The 20,377-nt window shown below is 44.8% G+C and overlaps 1 protein-coding gene across 1 annotated transcript in view; it reads left to right on the forward strand.

Moving 5' to 3' along the window:
- The first annotated feature begins 415 nt into the window (after positions 1 to 415).
- LOC111868245 (speckle-type POZ protein B) overlaps positions 416 to 20,377 on the forward strand; it is a 76,885-nt gene continuing 56,923 nt past the window's right edge. Inside the window, 1 exon segment of the mRNA XM_023858722.2 lies at positions 416 to 636. Coding sequence (XP_023714490.1) covers positions 623 to 636 — 14 coding nt within the window. The 5' untranslated portion in view covers positions 416 to 622.

Genomic DNA, 20,377 nt, shown 5'->3' on the forward strand with positions numbered 1-20,377 from the left:
CTAGACACATTGCACATAAGGTGATCTAGTTCATGTTGCATCTCTTATGTGTATGCAGAAGTTAGTGGTCCTCGAATCGTGTTGCTTACCCTCTCCCCCCACTTGGCTCTACTGTTCAGCAGGCTTGTAGAACCGCATATTCGAAATTAAACCGAAATCTAATGGCCGAGTGATGTCTTGACAGAAGTAACTTTTTCCAGTTTGTCTCTTTAATCTGTTTTTGTGGTGTGGGATATAGATAAGATATTTCGTTATTAATATTGTAAATATGCCATATATATCTCAGGGAACGCACAATTGAAAACAACACCAGTCAATATTTCTTTTTCATCCATCCGTCCTTTCCTTTTCTCTTCTCCCACGCCGTGAGTAGTTGACCTCGGTTCGCTAGGGGAACTAAACGTGTAGCAGTTGGCAGCAGTGGATAGCAGACGGTGAAGTCTTGCTGGTCCAGTTAGCTACGAGCTGTCGTGTTACGGGGAGTGAAGTGATATCTTGTGGCGGTCCCGGCAACAGAACACTCAGCCTCGGATTACAGTGTGTGATGTTGTGACGTCTTGTTGTGTATTGTGTTGTGTTGTGTTTGGGAACAAGATCCCAGTACAGCGGATCCCATGCCGAAATGGCACTGGCAAGGTAGGTTCATGTAATCAATATTTAACATACAAGAAACTGGGGAGCAACATTGTTGTGAATGTACTGTTAGTCATGTTAAGAGGAGTTACAGATACATGGATTTGAATGGTCTGGCATTCCATGTTTTGCCTAGAATAACTGAATATTTCGATCAGGTTATGTGAATACATCTGCATATAGCATCGAGGTCAAGACCTCCTTACTGATTCACGAGGTCTGGTACGTACAGATCACCTTTACTTGACATATCGGACAAGGCTGCATGTTTCAACACATGGCTTGTATTCTACATTAAGTGTATAAAACCGTTACTTCACGTGAACTAGCTGGCGTGCCGTTTCGTGGCAGAGGAATTTAGTTAAATTGTGTTCTCTGCAGCTTCTATATTAAGCTGTGTGGTTTTATGGGAGTATGAGTGTTACAGGATACACGTAATAGGAAACTGTTATCTTTGCTTGTCATGTTCTGCCCTCATAGAACTTTCAAACTGTAACTAGTTATTTTTCTTGGTCTCTTCAGAAAACGTTACAGAGACATAGAGGCATGCTTGTCAACATCGATATTTAAAGGCCCGTCCACATTACTCGTGCTCGTGCATCAGAAGCTTACTGCTGCCGGAAAATCAGGATATGGAGCTGACGAAGTGGACGCCAAAACTGGTTTGCATACAAAGCCTTCGCATTTCTTCACAACAGATATCAGCTCCAGATCCTGATTTTCCGGCAGCAGTAAGCTTCTGACACACGAGCACGAGTAATGTGGACGGGCCTTTAGACGCTACGTGATTTGGATTTAAGGGTCCACTGTATCATTATTGGAAAGCAGCGTTGCTGCATTTAGTGCCGAAGTTAAGAATACGTAGAGCTATACCTCCATTTTCCCATACGCCTTCATGGCGTGTGTACACAGGGATGACGTTACCTAAATATATTCTAAAGCCATTTTTTTTAGTTGAAGAGGATCGCCATCTTACTATTGATTGGTATGCTTCAGTGGTACCAACATAAGTTTCAAGGTTGTGACTCGTGCAGTCGCGTGTGATATCGTCCTTTACAATAGGCCTACATTCGTTCGTAGGTTGGTACATTTCATACAATTGCCGAGGCCATACCAAAGTGATATTGAGGTTAGGTCATGACATTGAGAAACACCCCCCCGCCCCGCGCTCGTGCACTTACGTCTTTGACCCAAAGTACAGTGCAAACCATACCTATTATTATCATCACCAATATTATTATTATTATTATTATTATTATTATTATTAACACGGCACGTAAATAATAAAGAACTGATTTATTATTATTTTCTTGAAAGTAGTTCGCCGTGTGTGTACTAATTCGTGATCTTGACACTTACTTTGGTTCATATGAAAAAGCGTAGAAACGGGGGTTGTATTTGTGTCAAGTATTTAATTTTAACGTATTTAATAATCACATGTTTTGGCTCTACTGTCATCTTTGAGGTTCTGCCTGTGGTTCTGTATGGGTGTGAAACTTGGTCTCTGACGTTGAGGGAGGAACACGGACTGAGGGTGTTTGAGAACAGGGTGTTGAGGAGAATATTTCGACCGAAGAGAGATTAAGTGACGGAGGTTGGAGAAAACTGCATAATGAGGAGCTTCATAAGTTTTACTCTTCTCCAAGTACAATTAGAATGATCAAGTCAAGGAGGATGGGGTGGGCAGGGCATGTAGCATGAATGGGGGATACGATGAATGCATGTAGGATACTAGTAGGAAAGCCAGAAGGAAAGAGACCAATGGGAAAACCAAGGCATAGATGGGTGACCAGTATTAAAATGGAGAGATAGGATGGGATGGTATGGACTGGATTGATCTGGTTCAGGATAGGGACCAGTGGAGGGCTCTTGTGAACACGGTACTGAACCTCCGGGTTCCATAAACTGCTGGGAAATTCGTGAGTAGCAGCAGAATTGGCGGCTCCTCCAGAAGGGCTCAGCTCCGTAAGTAAGTAAGTAAGTAAGTCATCTTTGAGGTTAATTTTCAACTGTTTGCTATTCACTATCTTTCTGTTTATCATGTTTACAGTCACTGTGTTATATTTTTGGTCTATTACCATTAATTAATTTGTTTTATATGTGCATGAGTCAGCCTTATAAAGGCCCTGCGTTCATTAATAGAATCACAGATATAATTAATATTGTAATGTTTGCTTCTCCTTAGTTACAATAGTTATCTGAATGTATCTAAAAAGGATCTGTCAGTTTATTTAATATCTTATCTGCCTATTTTGGCTTCCAGTCTTTAAGATTATTTTTGGTACTGTCATGTTTATTTCACCTACTTGTGAGTACTACTTATTTAGTATTATCACAATATCATTTAATCATTAATTACATATTTGTGATTTTATATGCACATACTTAATTTTCATATCATTTATCAGTTAATTTCTCTTCCATAGATGGATCTCTCAGCTTGTCATTAGTCTTACTTTAGTATTATAGTCGTAAAGGTGAAAACCTCCTTCAGCCCCTTTAATCCAGTTACCCACTGAGTGAGAGGTTGCGGTCCTCGTGCTGCTCTGTGTGTAAGTAGGGTAAATTTGACCCATCGCGGCGGCCCGGGTTCGATCCAGGGTCTGGTCAAGTGGGATTTGTGTTGGACAAAGTGACGCTGGGGCAGGCTTTCTCCGAGTACTTCGGTTTCCCCTGCCAATCTTCATTCCACCAATTGCTCCACAATCACCCTCGCCTATCATCTGGGGCTGGTACAATAGCCCAGAAGTGGCCGCAGTACAAGGGACTTAGTCCCACCCCACTAGCAATAAAAAGAAGGTAAATCTGTCCCTGTTATTAATTAGTTAAGCGCCGCGCCGTGAAGACATATGAGGCAATGGAGATATAGCTCCACCTTTCTTAACGTTGGCATTAGATGGTCCCTTTACTCCCTAGGAAAGAGCCACAGTACCCATTGGTTAGGAGGTTGGTAGGGCCGCACAGTGTGTCCTGACGCTATGGAGAAGCCTGTAGCCCGTCTGTATACCGACTGAGCTATCCTGACCCCCTATTCCCCTTCAAGACGCTGTCTAAAACGTTGATGAGAAGTCGCTGTTAGGGAACAGAAGCCCAGTCTCCTGTATGGCGGCTTTATAGACTGCACAGTCTTCATATTTAGATCTGTAAATTATATTGATGTTGACGCACCGGCATAGACGTTTCGGACAGTCTTGACAAGCCTGTTGCCTTTTGAAGTGATGCTGATATATTTCCGTATCGTATCTCGGTGTATGTGAGCTGGTATAGCGACTGGCTACTGACTGGACGACTGAGGGGTCGGAGTTCGAGTCCCGGTAGGGTAAAAAATTGTGTATTCTCCAAATCATACAGACCGGCTCTGGGTTCCACCCAACCTCCTATCCAATGGGTACCGGGGGCTCTTTCCCCGGGTATAAAGCGGCAGGGGCGTGAAGCTGAACACTCACCTCCAACTAGTACCGAGGTCAAGAAATGTGGATCTATAAATCTACTCCCCCATACGCTTTCATGGCGTAGTGATTAATTAATTAAGCACAGGGAAAAATTTGCCTTTTTGTATATTGAGAACCAAGTACGGGTGAGTTACACGAAAATCTGAATTTATTTGGTTTACTGCCTGCAACTGTTTTCGAAGTAGCGCTTCACGGGTTCCATGACTCTCAGATTTATGGGGCTATTGACGGCCCTTGGAATGAAGGGCGCCAGTATCCTTTAATGCGTGTATGGTGCTGATGATAAAGTGTGATTAGGTATTGTGGGGGAAAAAGTTATTGGTGATTGACGTGGAAATATGACCTCATGGTCCAATATCATGTGTGGGTTCCCAATTCTAAAGATCTTCAGATATTCTATTCCCCAGCAGCACCGATTTCGCCATCATTGGCTTCTGCTAGCCACATAGTCTGGCACGCGTGGGTTAGTGACCCCTTTAAGTGCTGCTGTGAAACATTAAAACTCAAGATGCTTGTAGCAGCAGCATCTCAGATATTTTTGATTTTCATACGCCCAGTCCGGCCGCATGTAAGAATCCTCATGTTGGATTGTAAGTCGGAATTAGCCGTGTGTTTTCATTATTTCAGTAGATAAATATTTTATTTACAGTGTAATAGGGATTCGCGTCTTATATATGTATATGACCTTCAGCGGGCACACGGTAGCGTAGTTGGTTGTGGCACTATGCTGCAAGCCTGAAAGTTGCGGGTTCGATTCCCAATGAGGTCACTGGATTTTTCAACTAACGTAATCCTTCCAGCCGCGCTATGGCCCTGGGGTCGATTCAGCCTCTAATAGAAATGAGTACCAGGAACGTTCCTCGGGAATTAAGAGGGGCCGGCGCGTAAGGCTGACCTCACCGCCATCTGTGAGCCGACCGTCTAGATGTGGGAACCTCGACGTCTCACAACCCAATGGGTCTCCACGGCGTGTTACGCGGATAACTTATCTTTTATATGGCCTTCAGCTATCAGTAACCTTGGAAAGGACTGCAGAGTTCCACGTGTCGATAGGCCAGAATCCGAATACAGTTACATATCTCACGGCGCATGTGCGTAGTTATATGTAAGGGCGCCCGCACAGGCTTAACGGCGTTTACAACTGTTATACCGTCATTATAATATGCATTAGAGCTCATAGAAAAGGAAAAAAAAAGCAGCCCCGTAACTACCTTGTAGAAGGTAAAGTTAAAGTTGTCGCTATGTCTAACTAATTAAGCAGTACGCCACGAAGGCGTGTGGGGTAGTGGATATATAGATCCACATTTTCTTGACCTCGGCACTAGTTGGAGGTAAGTTCTCAGCTTTACCCCCGGGGAAAGAGCCCCCAGTACCCGTTGGATAAGAGGTACCCCAAAGTCAGTTTGGACGACGTGGAGAAGAGAAAATTCTTGACCCTACCGGGTCTCGAACTCCAGCATCCTCAGTCGTCCAGCCCGTAGCCAGTCATACTGTGAGGTATCCCGGCTCCCTAACTACCTAACTAACTAACGAATGGAGAGTAACGGAGAGTTGAATACAGAGAATAGAAATGCCTTTTAGAAAAGCGCAGCTCTTAAGAAATGTAAAAAGAAAAACTGTCGAAGCAGTAACAAAAAACTCCGTGATTTCAGTCCGCAAGCGAACCATACCGACCGAGCGACCGCCGCTTGTCAACAAAGTTTATTGTTAACTTTTGCGGATAGAGGGCGAAGCAGTAACACGTTAGCAAAGAGAAAAGAAAAACTGCAGCACAAGCCGATGAGATGATAGAGTACAAGTGAATAACCCCCCCCCCCCTCCTCCNTGTTTCGTCACAGTGTCAACTGTTGTTAAATGTGTAGAAACGCATTTGAAATCAGAATGTCACGGCATACTTCTACTGGCTTGCGGCAAGCGGATTGGGAAATGCTGATCTGGAACCTTCAAATTGTCTGTGTGTTTATTTTTTTCGATCTCATTTCGAAGATGGTGAGATTGGCCAATCAGATATGGCCCGAATTCTAACGGTTTGTATGAAACGTGACGAAACCTTTCTGTGCGTTGTTCGTACTTGTGACACGATGAACCTTTGTGCTTCTGCACTCGTGAAACACGTAATTTTCTGTGATCTTGAATCGTATGCACGGTTGATTATTGTTCTACCCTCTTTACATCACATCTTTTTTCCAAGGAATAAATTAACTTGGTAGGACAGCGGTAACAATGTGTGCCACCTGCCTTAACTGTTAGTGATGTGGTACATAGCATACTAAGCATATTTATGGGGCACTTGTTTTTCATCAAGATAGCAGGATATTATTTTCCTAGTCATTTATTGGTTGAGCTTTTTAGTGGAGTTGTGATGTAATTTGTTGGAGATAGTAAAAAGATAAAATTGTCCCTGTGATTAAGTAATTAAATACTATGCCATGAAGGCGTAGCGACTGGCTACGGGTTGGACGACCGAGGGACGGAGTTCCAGTCCCGGTAGGGTCAAGAATTTCCTCATCTTCACGTCATCCAGCCCGGCTCTGGGGTCCACCCAACCTATCCATTGGATACCGCTGGATCTTTCTCCGAAGGTAAAGTGGCCGGGGCGTGAAGCTGACCACTCACCTCAAACAAATGCCGAAGTCAAGAAAAATGTGGATGTATACATCCACTCCCCCATACGCCTTGTTGGAGGTAGTAAAATATTTTAATATTTTAAATGACACAGTGTCACCGTGTTTCTGGCATTGCCATTTGAGGACCACCATTGTCATGGAGCCTAGATGTTCACCCTAACCACGTGACACCCTCTATCCGCTAAAGTTGGCACTAACTACGCCGACAAGCGGCGGTCGCTCGGTCGGTATAGTTCGCTTGCGGGCTACAGGCCACGGATTTTTGTTTTTTATTTTTTGTAGAAACCCTAGCACTCGTATTTCTACATCTGTTTCTCTGTTTCCCTCGCCGTCTCTTGCTGTAAAGTTGTCGAGCGAAGATATGGTCTCCATGTTCTCCATATCCGCCACGTATCAGTCGCATCTAAGTATTATCAATTTAAACCCCCGTCAGCATTGAGTTAATGGTGTCATGCACAAGGAAGTGAAAGATCAGCATTTGTTAACACGGTTTTGTTCTGGGGGAGTAACCCAAGTGTAATAAGACGTACCTGTCTACTCGCTACACGATTTTGTTCAGTTTTCCGTTCATTGGGTTTCGCGAACCTTTCTAAATAATGTTTGACATAATTATAGACCGTTACGATCTATCTGAATGATTTGTTTCGCCTTAATCAGCACGTACCGGTCTACTTGACCATTCATGACGCGTCATGAAGCCCAGGGTCCTTGAGAATAAACCCCGCGCCAGTTCGAACGGTAACATGAGGATCGGATGAAATAACCGGACAAGAAAGAAAGCCTTTACATAATGCTCGGCCTTCTGTTTTCTACATTTCATTGCTTCGGATTGAGGACACGCCATGTAACATCGTAGCTCCGAAGCATAAGGTTTTCTCTGTTGTCGGTTGACCGGTACTTTCCAGCTACCCCTATGGCATTTTAATAGTGCGAAGTGGGAAAGCAACAGTGAACATAAAAGACATTTTGCCTGAGCACCTTTCAGCCCGTTTGTCATGGAGTATTTATGAGAATTTAATCCGACAGGCCGCGCCATAGCTCAAGCAGTTAGTCGCTGGTTTCCCATATGCGGCGGCCCGGGTTCGATCCCGGGTCTGGTCAAGTGGGATTTGTGGTGGACAAAGTGGCACTGGAGCAGGTTTTCTCCGAGTGCTTCGGTTTCCCCTGCCAATCTTCATTCCACCAGTTGCTCCACAATCACCCTCACCTATCATCTGGGGCTGGTACAATAGGCCAGAAGTGGGTGCAGTACAAGGGACTTAGTCCCACCCCACTAACAATAAAAAAAACAAGCGGCGGTCGCTCGGTTGGTATAGTTCGCTTGCGGTCTACAGCCCATGGAGTATTTTTTTTTTTGTTCCTTATTTTGAAAAAAAAAATAAAAGTAGGCTTATGAGATCACCTTGCTGTCTTGTGTTTGTATGTGTAGCCGCTCCTCCCATCAACTTTTGAATACCTGATTCCGTCTTTATGAAACTTGTATATCATGGCACTCTGTGACCTGGAGCGCTATGCTGGCGGTAGTTTAACTACTAGTAGGGTCACCTATGCCGGAAAGGTCAAAGGGTAGAGTCCAGACTAAGAGAAATACCCTGGTCCTCCAGGTTGGGGGTTGGGCATGGGGCTAACAACCTCATCCTGTGAAAAGAATTTTGTTCAGAAACCTAACAGCCAGCCTCTGGTCATCATGCGTGGGTCCATTCCTATGGCAGCAGGTATTGGTTGTGGAGACTGGTTGTAGAGGAGGCCAAGGCTCATCCAGGGCTGTAGCGCCGAGTGGTAGGTAGGTATATCATGGCACGTCGGCCTATCTCAGCGGCGTACTTCATAAATCCCTACTGTCAGTCTGTACCGTATATCGTTGCTAGGCAACGGCTCGGTAGGCACTTTCTCGTCGTAACGAACGCATGCAACAATAGAAGAATTGTTGGATGCGACGTCTTCCATGCGGTCCGTGTCATATCAAAAGAGAGTTTATGGGTCAGTCTGTTTGTCCCTCTATTGTTGCTAGTTAGCGAACATTTGTTAGAGGTGCCTTGCTCTGTGTGGTCCGTGTTGTATCAAAAGAGAATCTATGGCTGTTCCTCTGTCGTTGCTAAGCAACGAAGAATTGTTAGAGACGTCGTTCTGTGTGCAGTCCGTATCTTATCAAAGGATAGTAGATAGTTCATCTTGTTATCCCACTCTACATAGTATGCTGTCTTAATATATTATAATTCAAAATGACATAATTTAGCTTTCCCGAGGTAGGCTCAGTAGCGACTAGACTGCGGGCTGGACGATAGTGGAATTTGGGTTCGATTTCCTATAGGGGCAATGGTTTCTCTTTTCTTTCCCCGTAATGTCCAGCCCAACCTCAAATACAGCGGATGCCGGCGGCTGTTTTCCCGGGACTAAAGCGGCAAAGGCGTGAAGCTGACCTTACTGCTCACCGTCACTTTGCTCCGAGATTAAGTACGGTGGAGCTATACCTCCACGTCTTCATGGCATGGTGCTTATTTAATTAAGCCCAGGGGTGACCGTACCTAATTTTTTATGGTAGTGAGAATGGCCTTGTATTCGATATGTACTGGTATAAATAGGGTAAAGGTAAGGTAAAGCTGTCCCTGTAACAGGCCGTGAAGGCCTATAGCCGTGTGAGAGGTCGAGGCTCCCACGTGTTGTAGACAGTCGGCTAATAGATGTTGGTAAGGTTGTCAGGCTTACGCGCCGGCCGCCGATTAACCACCAGGAAAATTCCTGGTACTCATTTCTGTTAGGGGCTGAGTCGCCCCCAGGGCCACAGTGCGGCTGAAAATATTAGATGAATTGAAACATCCAGTGAGATCATGGGGATTGGATTCCGCGACCTTCCAGCTCTTCGCACAGTGCCTCAACCAACTACGTATAAATGGGGTATGGTGTGAAATATTATGACTGCGCCTCTGAAGTTAAGACTTTTAGTGCTTATAAGGAATGTTATAAAGAACTGAGGTCCTGCACATTCATTAATGGCTGTAGAGCCCTTTGTTGGGCCCTCTCTGCTTCTTCAGTTTCGTACACATCCATGCCTCAAGTGGGATTCGAACCTATGACCACAGTGTTCGAGCGGGTTAAGACAGTTCATGCCTTAGACCGCGCGGCCACCGTGGCATGTTTACTATACGCGGTTAATTCGAATCTTAAAAATAGTCACATTCGTAAACAATTATGGATTTGTATGTACGGCGTTATGGATTTAATTCGCCGGAACTTCAATAAAGTAAGTTCTTGCAAAACAGGTGTTCTCTTTTTAGGCGAGTGGCAACTCTACTCCGACAAACTCCGTGGCTTGAGTCCGCAAACGAACTTTACTGACAGAGCGACCCCTGCTTGTCGGCGAAGATAGTACCTACTTTAGCGGATAGAGGGTGTCAGACTAACTAATTAATGCACGCGTGTAGCAACACGAGAATTGGTCCTTCGGGTTTCGTTACATATGATAATGGATACTTCTACAGACACCGGTCTAGAAAACCGCGATTAGCGGCCATGGGGATCCGTTGCGCTGACCATGTGACACTCTATCCGCAAAATTTGGCACTAACTTCACCGACAAGCAGCGGTCGCTCGGTCGTTATAGTATCCTTCCGGACTACAGGCCACGGAGTGTAATTATAAAAATAACTGCCGTGCCATTTCAATTTCCAGTGAGCGGCCACTTCATATGGATACCTACATTCGTTTCTGCGCCTATGTGTTTACATATTTATGTGGGAGAAGCATCGGCCAGACGTCGTGGAGAAAAATGAAACGCGTTTTATATACAGTATACTTTCTTCGAAGGCCTCGCCATAGCTCAAGCGGTTAGTCGCTGGCTTTCCACCGGGTCTTGTCAAGTGGGATTTGTGGTGGACAAAGTGGCGCTGGGGCAGGTTTTCTCCGAGTACTTCGGTTTGCCCTGCCAATCTTCATTCCACCGATTGCTCCTTTAATTTTGATGTCGTTCCCAAATACGTTTAACTATTTTAATTTTGTCCTGCATTCTGGTGATATGTCACTATACCGACCGAGCGATCGCCGCTTGTCGGCGAAGTTAGTGCCAACTTTAGCGGATAGAGTGTGTCGCGTGGTCAGCGCAACGAATTCCCACGGCCGTTAATCTCGGTTCTCTAGACCGGAGCCGCTATTTCCTTGAAATATCTCCTCAGTTATCTTGACGAGGCTGAGTGGATCCCGTTCCACACCCACTACTTCTCGGAAAATCTGGTAGCCCCGGGGATCAAACCTGGGACCTGGATCTGTAGCCAGGAACTCTGACCACTAGACCACAGAGGAGGTGTCATGTCTACATACATGTTTATTCTCGTTTGTATTTCCCGACATGGTCTTACCAGCCCGTAATGCAGTTTGTCTGTCTTTCACTGGAATGTTTGTGTGTCTCACAATAAGCTGACATAAGCATAAACCAGGTGGCTGGTGTCACTGGATTTTTCAATTGGCCTAATCCTTCCAGCCGCACTATGGCCCCGGGGTCGACTCAGCCTCTAACAGAAATGAGTACCAGGAGTCTTCCTGGGGGTAAAGGGCGGCCGGCGCGTAAGGCTGACAGCCCCACCGCTATCTGTGAGCAGATTGTCCAGAAAATGTTGAAGCCTCGACGTCTCACAACCCTATGGGCCTCCACGGTCTGTTACAGGGATAGCTTTACCTTTTACCTTTCATAACCCAGATGGTGATTTCCATCATCATCAATTACTGGCAAAACAGCGCTTTTTAGGCCATGTCCTTCCTTAGAAGATTCTGTCAGATTTGTCTACAGACCATTCAGTTTTCACTTCTTTGGGTTTCACAACACTTAATTCTTTTACAGAGCAAGGTCGTCAGCCCTGCGTCCAACCCCCAACGTGGAGAACCAGATCGCTGTGTTTATGTCCCCCAGTGATACGGTGGTTGTTATATCCGAGGTAGCGTGTTTTCTTTTGGTCTCCTTGTACGACTCGCAGGGCTACGGTGGAGGCATTCTAGCAACGCATTTCGTCCCCAGTTCTTCCATATTTTCATTAATCTCACTTACATCCTTTTGTAGAGCGAATTTGACAGCAGTGGCGATGAAGTACCTAGCTTCGGATTCTTCTGAATAGGAAATGTTTATTCGCCGAAGTAACCTACAGTGGTTAATGTGACGCTGTTACGTTCCCTCACCTGACGAGGCTAGTGTCAACAGCGAGAAGTCTGTGTGGGAGGTGGGGTCACCGTCCTCCCGAATAAATCAGGAAGACGTTTGGCACAGAGCAAGCGACAGGTTATAGAAGAGAGAAAAAGAACACAGTTCAGTCTTCTCGCTGCTGTCCTCAGTTAGTTGCTTAACCCTTTGAAGACTGAATTCCTTTTAAATGTATAGAAGTATAGGTTGGCAGTTTCTTTTGAGTTGCTGCGAAACTGGCGGCTTCTCAGGAAGGCCTCAGCTCCATGGATTTGCTTGGTTGATCGGTTAGTTAGCAGTTAAAATTCCTGCTTCAAAAGAGACACTTTATGTCTCAGCGATAAAGATAAACCGGTTAATGCTGCTTAGGGAGACAGTCTCTGTTTATTATGAGAACCATACGGAACACAGTTACACTCTCTGGGCAGAATCCAGTATCGTATATAAGAACTCAGTCCGTACCTCACAGGAAACACATCACGGCTCCACTGTAGAGCCCAGCCGGTTAATGCTGTTTAGTGTGAGAGCTATACAGAACACGCAGATACACTCTGTGGGCAGAATGCAGTATATATAAGAATTCAGTCGGTACCTCACAGGAAACACATCACGTCTCCACTACAAAGCCCAACGGGTTAATGCTGTTTAGGGAAACAGTCGCTGTTTATTGTGAGAACCATAAGAAACACACAGACACACACTGGGCAGAATGTAGAGTTTTAGTGTGTTAAAGCAAGTGGTACTTATTGTAACATGAATGGCCAGAGCGTTGCTAGGTAACGGACAGGTGAATACCCCGCTACCGAATACACACAAGCCAACAATGGAAGATGTGTCTAAGGGAGGAATGTTATTGCGCGTTGCTAGGCAACAGCACACAAATAAAGAAGCTGTTTAGGAATAACATGATTTGTTTTCTGTGTAGTCTTCCTTATGCAACAATAAAACTTGGTTTTCTGGTCATGGTCCGTGCCGAGCCTACATAAGAAGCATCTGGGGCTCGACACCAAGACTTACTGACTGACTGTCAGTCGCAATGTGATTGGGTATTCATAAGAGACAAACCCATCTTCTCGTTAAAGAAGATGTTACATAAGGACTATTACCGAAAGAGTTCAGTTGCGAAAAAATCTCTGGTCGTGGACCTCAAAGGGGCTGACGCAAAGACGAACTGATTGGCGGTAAATCGCCAGTCGTAAAGTAACTTTTGACTTTCACTTTTGAGAGGATTCGTCAGGAAGACGTCGTTGAAAGCCGTTCAGTAGTTGATGTGTTAACCTTGAGAGTGTTATAATTGGTTGTGTATCATAGATACGACAATCTTGAAAGTGTATAAAAATTGTAGTTACGACGTGTGAAGTTATCCAATAAATCGAGTTATCAAATTCGGAACCCATTATTTAATGTCGCGTTACTAGGATACACGCGACAATGTAGACCCAGACTCGGGGTAGCGCAGTCAGTATAGCGACTGGCTACGGGCTGGACGTGTGGAGCCGGGATAGCGCAGTCAGTATAGCGACTGGCTACGGGCTGGACGTGTGGAGCCGGGATAGGGCAGTCAGTATAGCGATTATCTACGGGCTGGGCGACCGAGGAATTGCTCTTCCATTCCCGACAGAGGTAGGAGAACTTTTATATACTCCACAGTGTCCAGATTGGCTCGGGTCCCAGCCTACAATTCCATTGGGTACCGCGGGTTCTTTCCCCGGGGCTAAAGTGACAAGGTCGTGAAACTCACCACTCACTCCTATCTAATGCCGATGTGTAGAATACATGGATCTATACACCCACACCATACGTCTTCATGGCGTAGGGATAATTTTTTTTTTTAATTTTCTTAGTGGGGGGTGGGTGGAGTCCAGCTGGGTCCACTCGGCACTGATTGGCCTACTGTACCTGCCCCTAGTAATTATGATGATGGAGAATTTGGTGGAATGAAGATTGGCAGGGGAAACTGAAATACTCGGAGAAAACCCGCCCCAGCGCCACTTTATCCACCACAAATCCAAGTTGATCAGACCCGGGATGGAACCCGGGCTGCCGAGGTGGGAAGCCAATTGACTAACCGCTTGAGCTATGGCGCGACCTTGGCGTAGGGATAACTTTGCTTTGCGTGTAGAACCATTGGGTGTAAAGAAAGTTAATAATTTCGAAACTGTATGATACATGCCGTACTTCACAGGCTCGGAATTTGAATTGATTTCAGTGTAAACGACGTGCGGATAGAGATTATAAATTGAATTCATTTTAATCGGAAACTGCTAATGCATTGCCGCTGAAAGTAGCCACATACTTACATAACGCAGTTCCATGTTCTCGTCATCACTCTATGCTAATTCCAAAATTTAACCGGGAGTTGACCAAGGCATTTCTCATCTGCACTAAAAAGGTATTTCCGAATCTCTGTTCGTGATATTAGCATCCGTTGCTATGCCTTGCCACAGACCCAGATACACAGTATATAGTCGAACGGTCTGGCGTAGCGATAAGGCTCTTGTCTCTGCCGGAACGTCTACTGTTCTGAGGGTTTTCGCGTTTTTCCTCAGTCAAAATTCCAGGACAGTACTCTCTTTGGGCCACGACCTCTTCTTTCCAAATTCGTTTCTAATTATTCATCTGTCATCCACCAATACGGGAGCCGGTATAGCGCCTGGCTACGGGCTGGACAACCGAGGGGTCCGAGTTCGAGTTCCGGTAGGGTTAAGAATTTTCTTCACGAAGTCCGGACCCGCTCTGGGGCCCACCCAGCCTCCTATCCAATGGATACCGGGGTTAAAGCGGCCGGGCCGTGAATCTGACCGTTCACCTCCAGCTAGTGCTGAGGTCAAGCAAATGCGGATATGTACAACCACTCCACCATACACCTTCGTGGCGTAGTGCTTAATTAGTTAAGCACAGAGACAACTTTGTCCGCCCTTTCGACGCTCTGTAGTCGAGCTATTAAAAGCGCCATGAAGTAACCAACAAGTAAATATAACTCAGAAATGCAGCTTCAACCTGTGGCCATCCAAGAAACTATTTACTGAGGCTGTGGGTGTGGGCTCTGATGCAAGTGAGATACGGGATGCGCGGAAATCTTAGCCTGTGGTGATTCTGGATGCCTGTTCGCTGCATTTTATGACATACATTTACGGAACAAACTATACGATACTTAGCTGGTAAATCACCTCTGACCAAGGACCTTACTGCATTTGTACACGATATGAAACCAGATATCAGCAGTTGTGTTATGTAAAGCTTCAGATATATACGGTTTAATCTTGAGTTTTGCTGAGAAATGCGCTTTCGTAAATAGCATTTTTTTTTTCTCTCGACAGATGTCAAGACTTGAACGTTTGGAAGTTCCGCTTTGCTAAGGCATTGACTACTTCTCCAACTCCTCCTCCCCTCTCCCCATTCTGATATATTTCCATCGTCGTCAAGAAGACGTGCACTCGAAAGAGCGGTGGTCTCCGTTTCCACAGGCTTCTTAATGCAGCCACAGTGTCGCTAGTTGTAATGGGCGTGATGCTCTGTTATGCCGTAACGGCTACACGCGAGCTCGTTGTGCGGCCGTGTGTAAGTGGAACACGTTCCATTTACTGTAAATTATCTCTGTAAGGTCAGATGGAGGGTGTTCATAAAGGTGTAATACCAAGGAGGTCGGGTCAACAGCAGCAGCAGCAGCTCGAAGTAAACCGTGTCGCCCGCCTGGTTCAATTTCGCTTTTTAAACACCTTTCATCTTGATAAATAAATGTAACGAGCGCCGATGGAGTGGAATTGGGTTCGCCGTTCCGTGATCAGTGAACCGCGTTCCTCTTTGCAGAGTGTACTTAGATCCCTTATGCAAGCACGCGGAATCTGGAACTACCATTCAGTTTTTCCTGGTGCCGTCAAGAACTTTAAAAAATAAAAGCGTGAAGCCTTAGTTTAATATGTCTGTTTTTAATCTTTCCTCCGGGAGTAAGACAGCCTGAGCGTGAAGCTTAACAGTCACCTTCATATACTACCGAGGTCTATATAACCTTCAGAACGCGGTGCTTAGCCACAAGGAAAGCCTTTTCCTTTTAAGTATTAACGTATTATTATTATTATTATATTCCGGTCTAGAAAACCGAGAATAACGGCCGTGGTGCTTATTGACGAACCATTTTTTTTAGAAAGTTGACTCGTATTTCATTGCTGTAATTTGTAAGCTTAAGACGTAAAGCAGACAGTACACATGTAAGTTTCTATAAACTACAAATTTATAGTTATATATCACGTATCGTAATATAAGAAATTATATTTTGTCTTTTATATATTCTTGGAATATCGTCGAAGGATGTGTCTGAAAATTCATTCATTCATCAGTAATCTGTCAGTAATCAGTACAGCAGCCGTTCAAACCGCTCTGGTCACGCCTGTTGCTATACGAACTTGAACCATCTCGAGCATCATTTGCTCTGTGCTTCAAGTCGCTGCTGATGACGCTGCTTCCGGCATCAGTTTTTGGTTTTTGATGTCTCTCTTCGTCTGATGCCTACCCTTAGACCTGTCCAGCAAGGGAGGCCCTGCCAGTAGCTACCCTAGCGCTGGTATAGCTCTCAGGGTCCTTGGCATACTCAAACCCCCTCACCACGCTAAGGTGGAGACACCAACGAAGGGGTGTCTGAAAATAATTAATGCAAAAAATAAAAACATTCTTAGAAATATTTAAATGCTTGGGGAACAACTTTCTCGCAACAGACAACCAGGCATTCGCCTTTTCGCGCCATACAAACTCAGTACTGTACGAGTGAAATAATTCTTTTGCAGAAATACGTCTTTGACGCTAAGATGTATACATGTTTCAGCCGCCGTATGAGAGAAATTGATTTAGGGTTGATGTCGGGAGGGAGGAAATTTGGTGCCCCACCAGGGAAGAGAAGCTGTAGTGTTGAAGGGGAGTGAGACTGGATTGAGTTTTTGGGGTGCTGTAGAGGATGTTTCCAACATAAACTATCTCCGGCGTTGCTGTCACTTTAAAAATCGATATTGGGACAATACATAAACTGTTTGGCGCTAGTAATCAGCACTACTGTGCTCATGGGCCAGGATCATAATGTAATGATAGCTATTAAGACCTTTGAATATGGAGAAGAGTTCTGTTGTTAGGAAAGGACAGTAACAAAATTGTATTCGCGAATTAAATCTGTGAATACATACTGCCATTGAACTGAGATAAAGTTTCACCTTTCGTCTCTTTTTAGGATGCACCATAGCTCAAGCGGTTAGTCGCTGGCTTCCCACCGCGGCGGCCCGGGTTCGATCCCGGGGTCTGGTCAAGTGGGATTTGTGGTGGACAAAGTGGCGCTGGGGCGGGTTTTCTCCAAGTACTTCGGTTTCCCCTACAGATCTTCATTCTACCAAATTCTCCATCATCATAATCACCCGGGGCAGCTACAATAGGCCAATCAGTGGCCGCCGTGCCGAATGGACCCAGTTGGACTCCACCCCTCACTAAGCGAATTTAAAAAAATATATGTTTCGTCTTTTTTATGCAGGTGTAAAACTAGATCGCTTGCCTTCAGGGGAAGGACATGTGTTTTAGAACGAACTGCTAAGTGAATTTTGGCATGTTTTCGAGCAGAATTAGTTGACTTCTTGATGAAGATATGCCTCTGTTTATGGGTCCGAAATAGGAAATGTTTTCTTTGCCAGTTGACGTACTGCAGTACTTGATTGTAGAAGTTCTATAACCAGTTGTTATTTCATTTAAATATATTAGTGATCACATTTGGTTTTCTGCAAATCAGTGGTGCCATCTACTGACCCTTAACTCGACGAAGAGCTGGTAACGTCGGAGGCAAGTGATCTTTTTCGGCCGCTCCGTATTTTTTAACATCTGTGATCTTATCATACTGTCACGTGTTGGGTATGTCACGCGACAAATAACTTTACATGGGTCTCGGATTTAGCGAATCATTATTGAACATTCACTCTTGCACACCGTACAATTATTATCACTTGCAGTATCACTTGACTTCTGGCCCAAAACTCTAATACTCCAATGCGACGTCTCAACTATCCTAGGCCGTGGTTGGATCACAACTGTCTCTGGCGGCGGCTGTCCCAAGACTGTCTCGCTCTCGATACTCGAGTGAGCTGTACGTGCCGTAAGCTCTGCTTATATAGGGGCTAAGCGGACCGGATGCCAGACACCATTCCTCGCGGTTCCGTTACAGCTGTTCAGACAGTCCGTTGCTATGGGAACGCTTCTTATAGATTACACCGGTAACGTGTCTCGTCTCATCCGTTGTTACTCAACGACAATTCGTTGCTGCGATTTGTCGCTGCGGGAACTTCACAATTTCCACGTATTCGTTGCCGTGGAAGTGTCCGTTCCTATTGTAGCGGTTGTCGCGGTGATGGACGTAAGGTAACGCGTCACAATACATTTTGTATATCATTTGCCGGTCTTATTTGTCCCTTAGTTGGATGGGATCCACGCTGTCCGTTTTGAGGTGGTTCGCTGTCATTCAACTAGATTATTTTAGTGTAATTTTTTAGAGATCTGTGGCTCTCATGGGCCCGCCTCTGTGGTCTAGTGGTCAGAGTTCCTGGCTACAGATCCAGAGGTCCCGGGTTTGATTCCCGGCGCTACCAGGTTTTCTGAGAAGTAGTGGGTCTGGAACGGGGACCACCCAGCCTAGTGAGGATAATTGAAGAACTATTTGAATAGAAGAGTAACGGCTCCCGTCTAGAAAACCGAGATTAACGGCCGTGGGGATCCGTTGCGCCGACCACGCGACACCCTCTATCCGCTAAGTTGGCACTAACTTCGCCGACAAGCGGCGGTCGCTCGGTTGGTATAGTTGGCTTGCGGACTAAAGCCACGGTTTTTTGTGGCTCTCACGACGGCGAGTAAGAGAGCTCTTCTGCCTTGAAGATTGATGTAGCACTTCCGCCGAAACGTTGCTACCATACTACCATATTGCACGGCATAACATCCCAGAAGACGGTCATCATTGTATATAACGTATGTTCAGTCATCATTTATCCCCGTCCTAATTAAATAAGCTTGCTGTCAGTGCGGTGCGAATTTAGTTTTCTTAAGCACGTTTCCTAACAAGCATCGGCGGAAATTGTTGTGGGTGCATAAGAATTCCGGTGACGCCAAAGCCACCTGACTGCGAACAGATACAAATTAAAAGGTTTCATACTCATTAAGATCGGAATATTTGGAACGTGACACTGAAGCCAGATTCATCTGTGCGAAACTATGACAATAGAACCACAGATGCTAAGGTCAGTGCAGCGATATACGAGGAGACTGAGTACATTAAGTTTTTTTTTATTATTATCGCTTGTCAGAATTCTTCAAATTAAATGTCAGGTTTGATGTATTGGCTTTACGTCAAAAGAAAAGTCACTCATTCACAGAACTTGGGAAATGTTTTTCTAAAATAGATCGGCAATAATGAACTCTGTAAGTAAACCAAGCCCATGTAAAATTTCCTGTACTTGAAGGCGTATAGTTGACAAATAAGGGTAGACGCTGTATGGAAGTAAAGTTGTGGGCCTGCATATTGTGTTAGCAGCACAAATGCCAAGTGGCACAATTTTTTTTTATTTTGGACAAAATTATTTAAGTACAAAACAGGCCTAGGCAATGCCCATCCGGCCTTCTGTAGCACGTTCATATTATACTTCTGATCTATAATAGCGGGAACCCCGCGGTTCCTAATATCTTAACCTAAACGTGAGAGTTCACTGTTAATAATCAGTAATTACTTCTTTCCTTTTCTTACATATCTGTTTTATATAAATATAGGAATGTTGTTTATGAAGTAACAGACGCCTTGCAGACATTTTTTCTACTGGCCTTAAGAGCTCTATAACTTTTTTTTTGTATTCTTTTTTGCCTTTTCTCAGTGTCGCAAATTTATATAGCTGACAGCATGTGACATCTGTTGGCATTTTATATGAACTGCATAGCCAAAAAGTATTTCCGTATTTTCTCATACATTTGCACTTCTTAGGGAGTTCACATTATCATTTGTCCATAACCGGAGATCAAATATGATAACATAAAATGGCGGCTTGACACTGTTGGAATTAATGCTGACATTTGTAGGGTAAGGTGAGAATAGCGAATATTAGAATGATGCTTTTGTACACGTGTAGGCTTCCGTTTCCATTTATTAATGTAAGTGGTTGTACTCTTCTCCAAGTATAATTAGAATGATCAAGTCAAGGAGGATTAGGTGGACAGGGCATGTAGCACGAATGGGGGAGACGAGGAATGCGTATAAAATATTGGTGGGAAAGCCAGAAGGAAAGAGACCACTGGGAAGACTAATGCGTAGGTGGGTGGACAATATTAAAGTGGATCTGAGAGAGGTAGGATGGGATGGTATGGATTCGATTGATCTGGCTCAGGATAGGGGCCAGTGGAGGGCTCTTGTGAAGACGATAATGAACCTTCGGGTTCCATAAAATGCTGGGAAATTCTTGAGTAGCTGCAGAATTGGCGGCTCCTTCAGAAGGGCTCAG

The sequence above is a fragment of the Cryptotermes secundus genome, unplaced genomic scaffold (assembly GCF_002891405.2).
Source record: "Cryptotermes secundus unplaced genomic scaffold, Csec_1.0 scaffold364, whole genome shotgun sequence".
Taxonomy (NCBI): Eukaryota; Metazoa; Arthropoda; class Insecta; order Blattodea; family Kalotermitidae; genus Cryptotermes; species Cryptotermes secundus.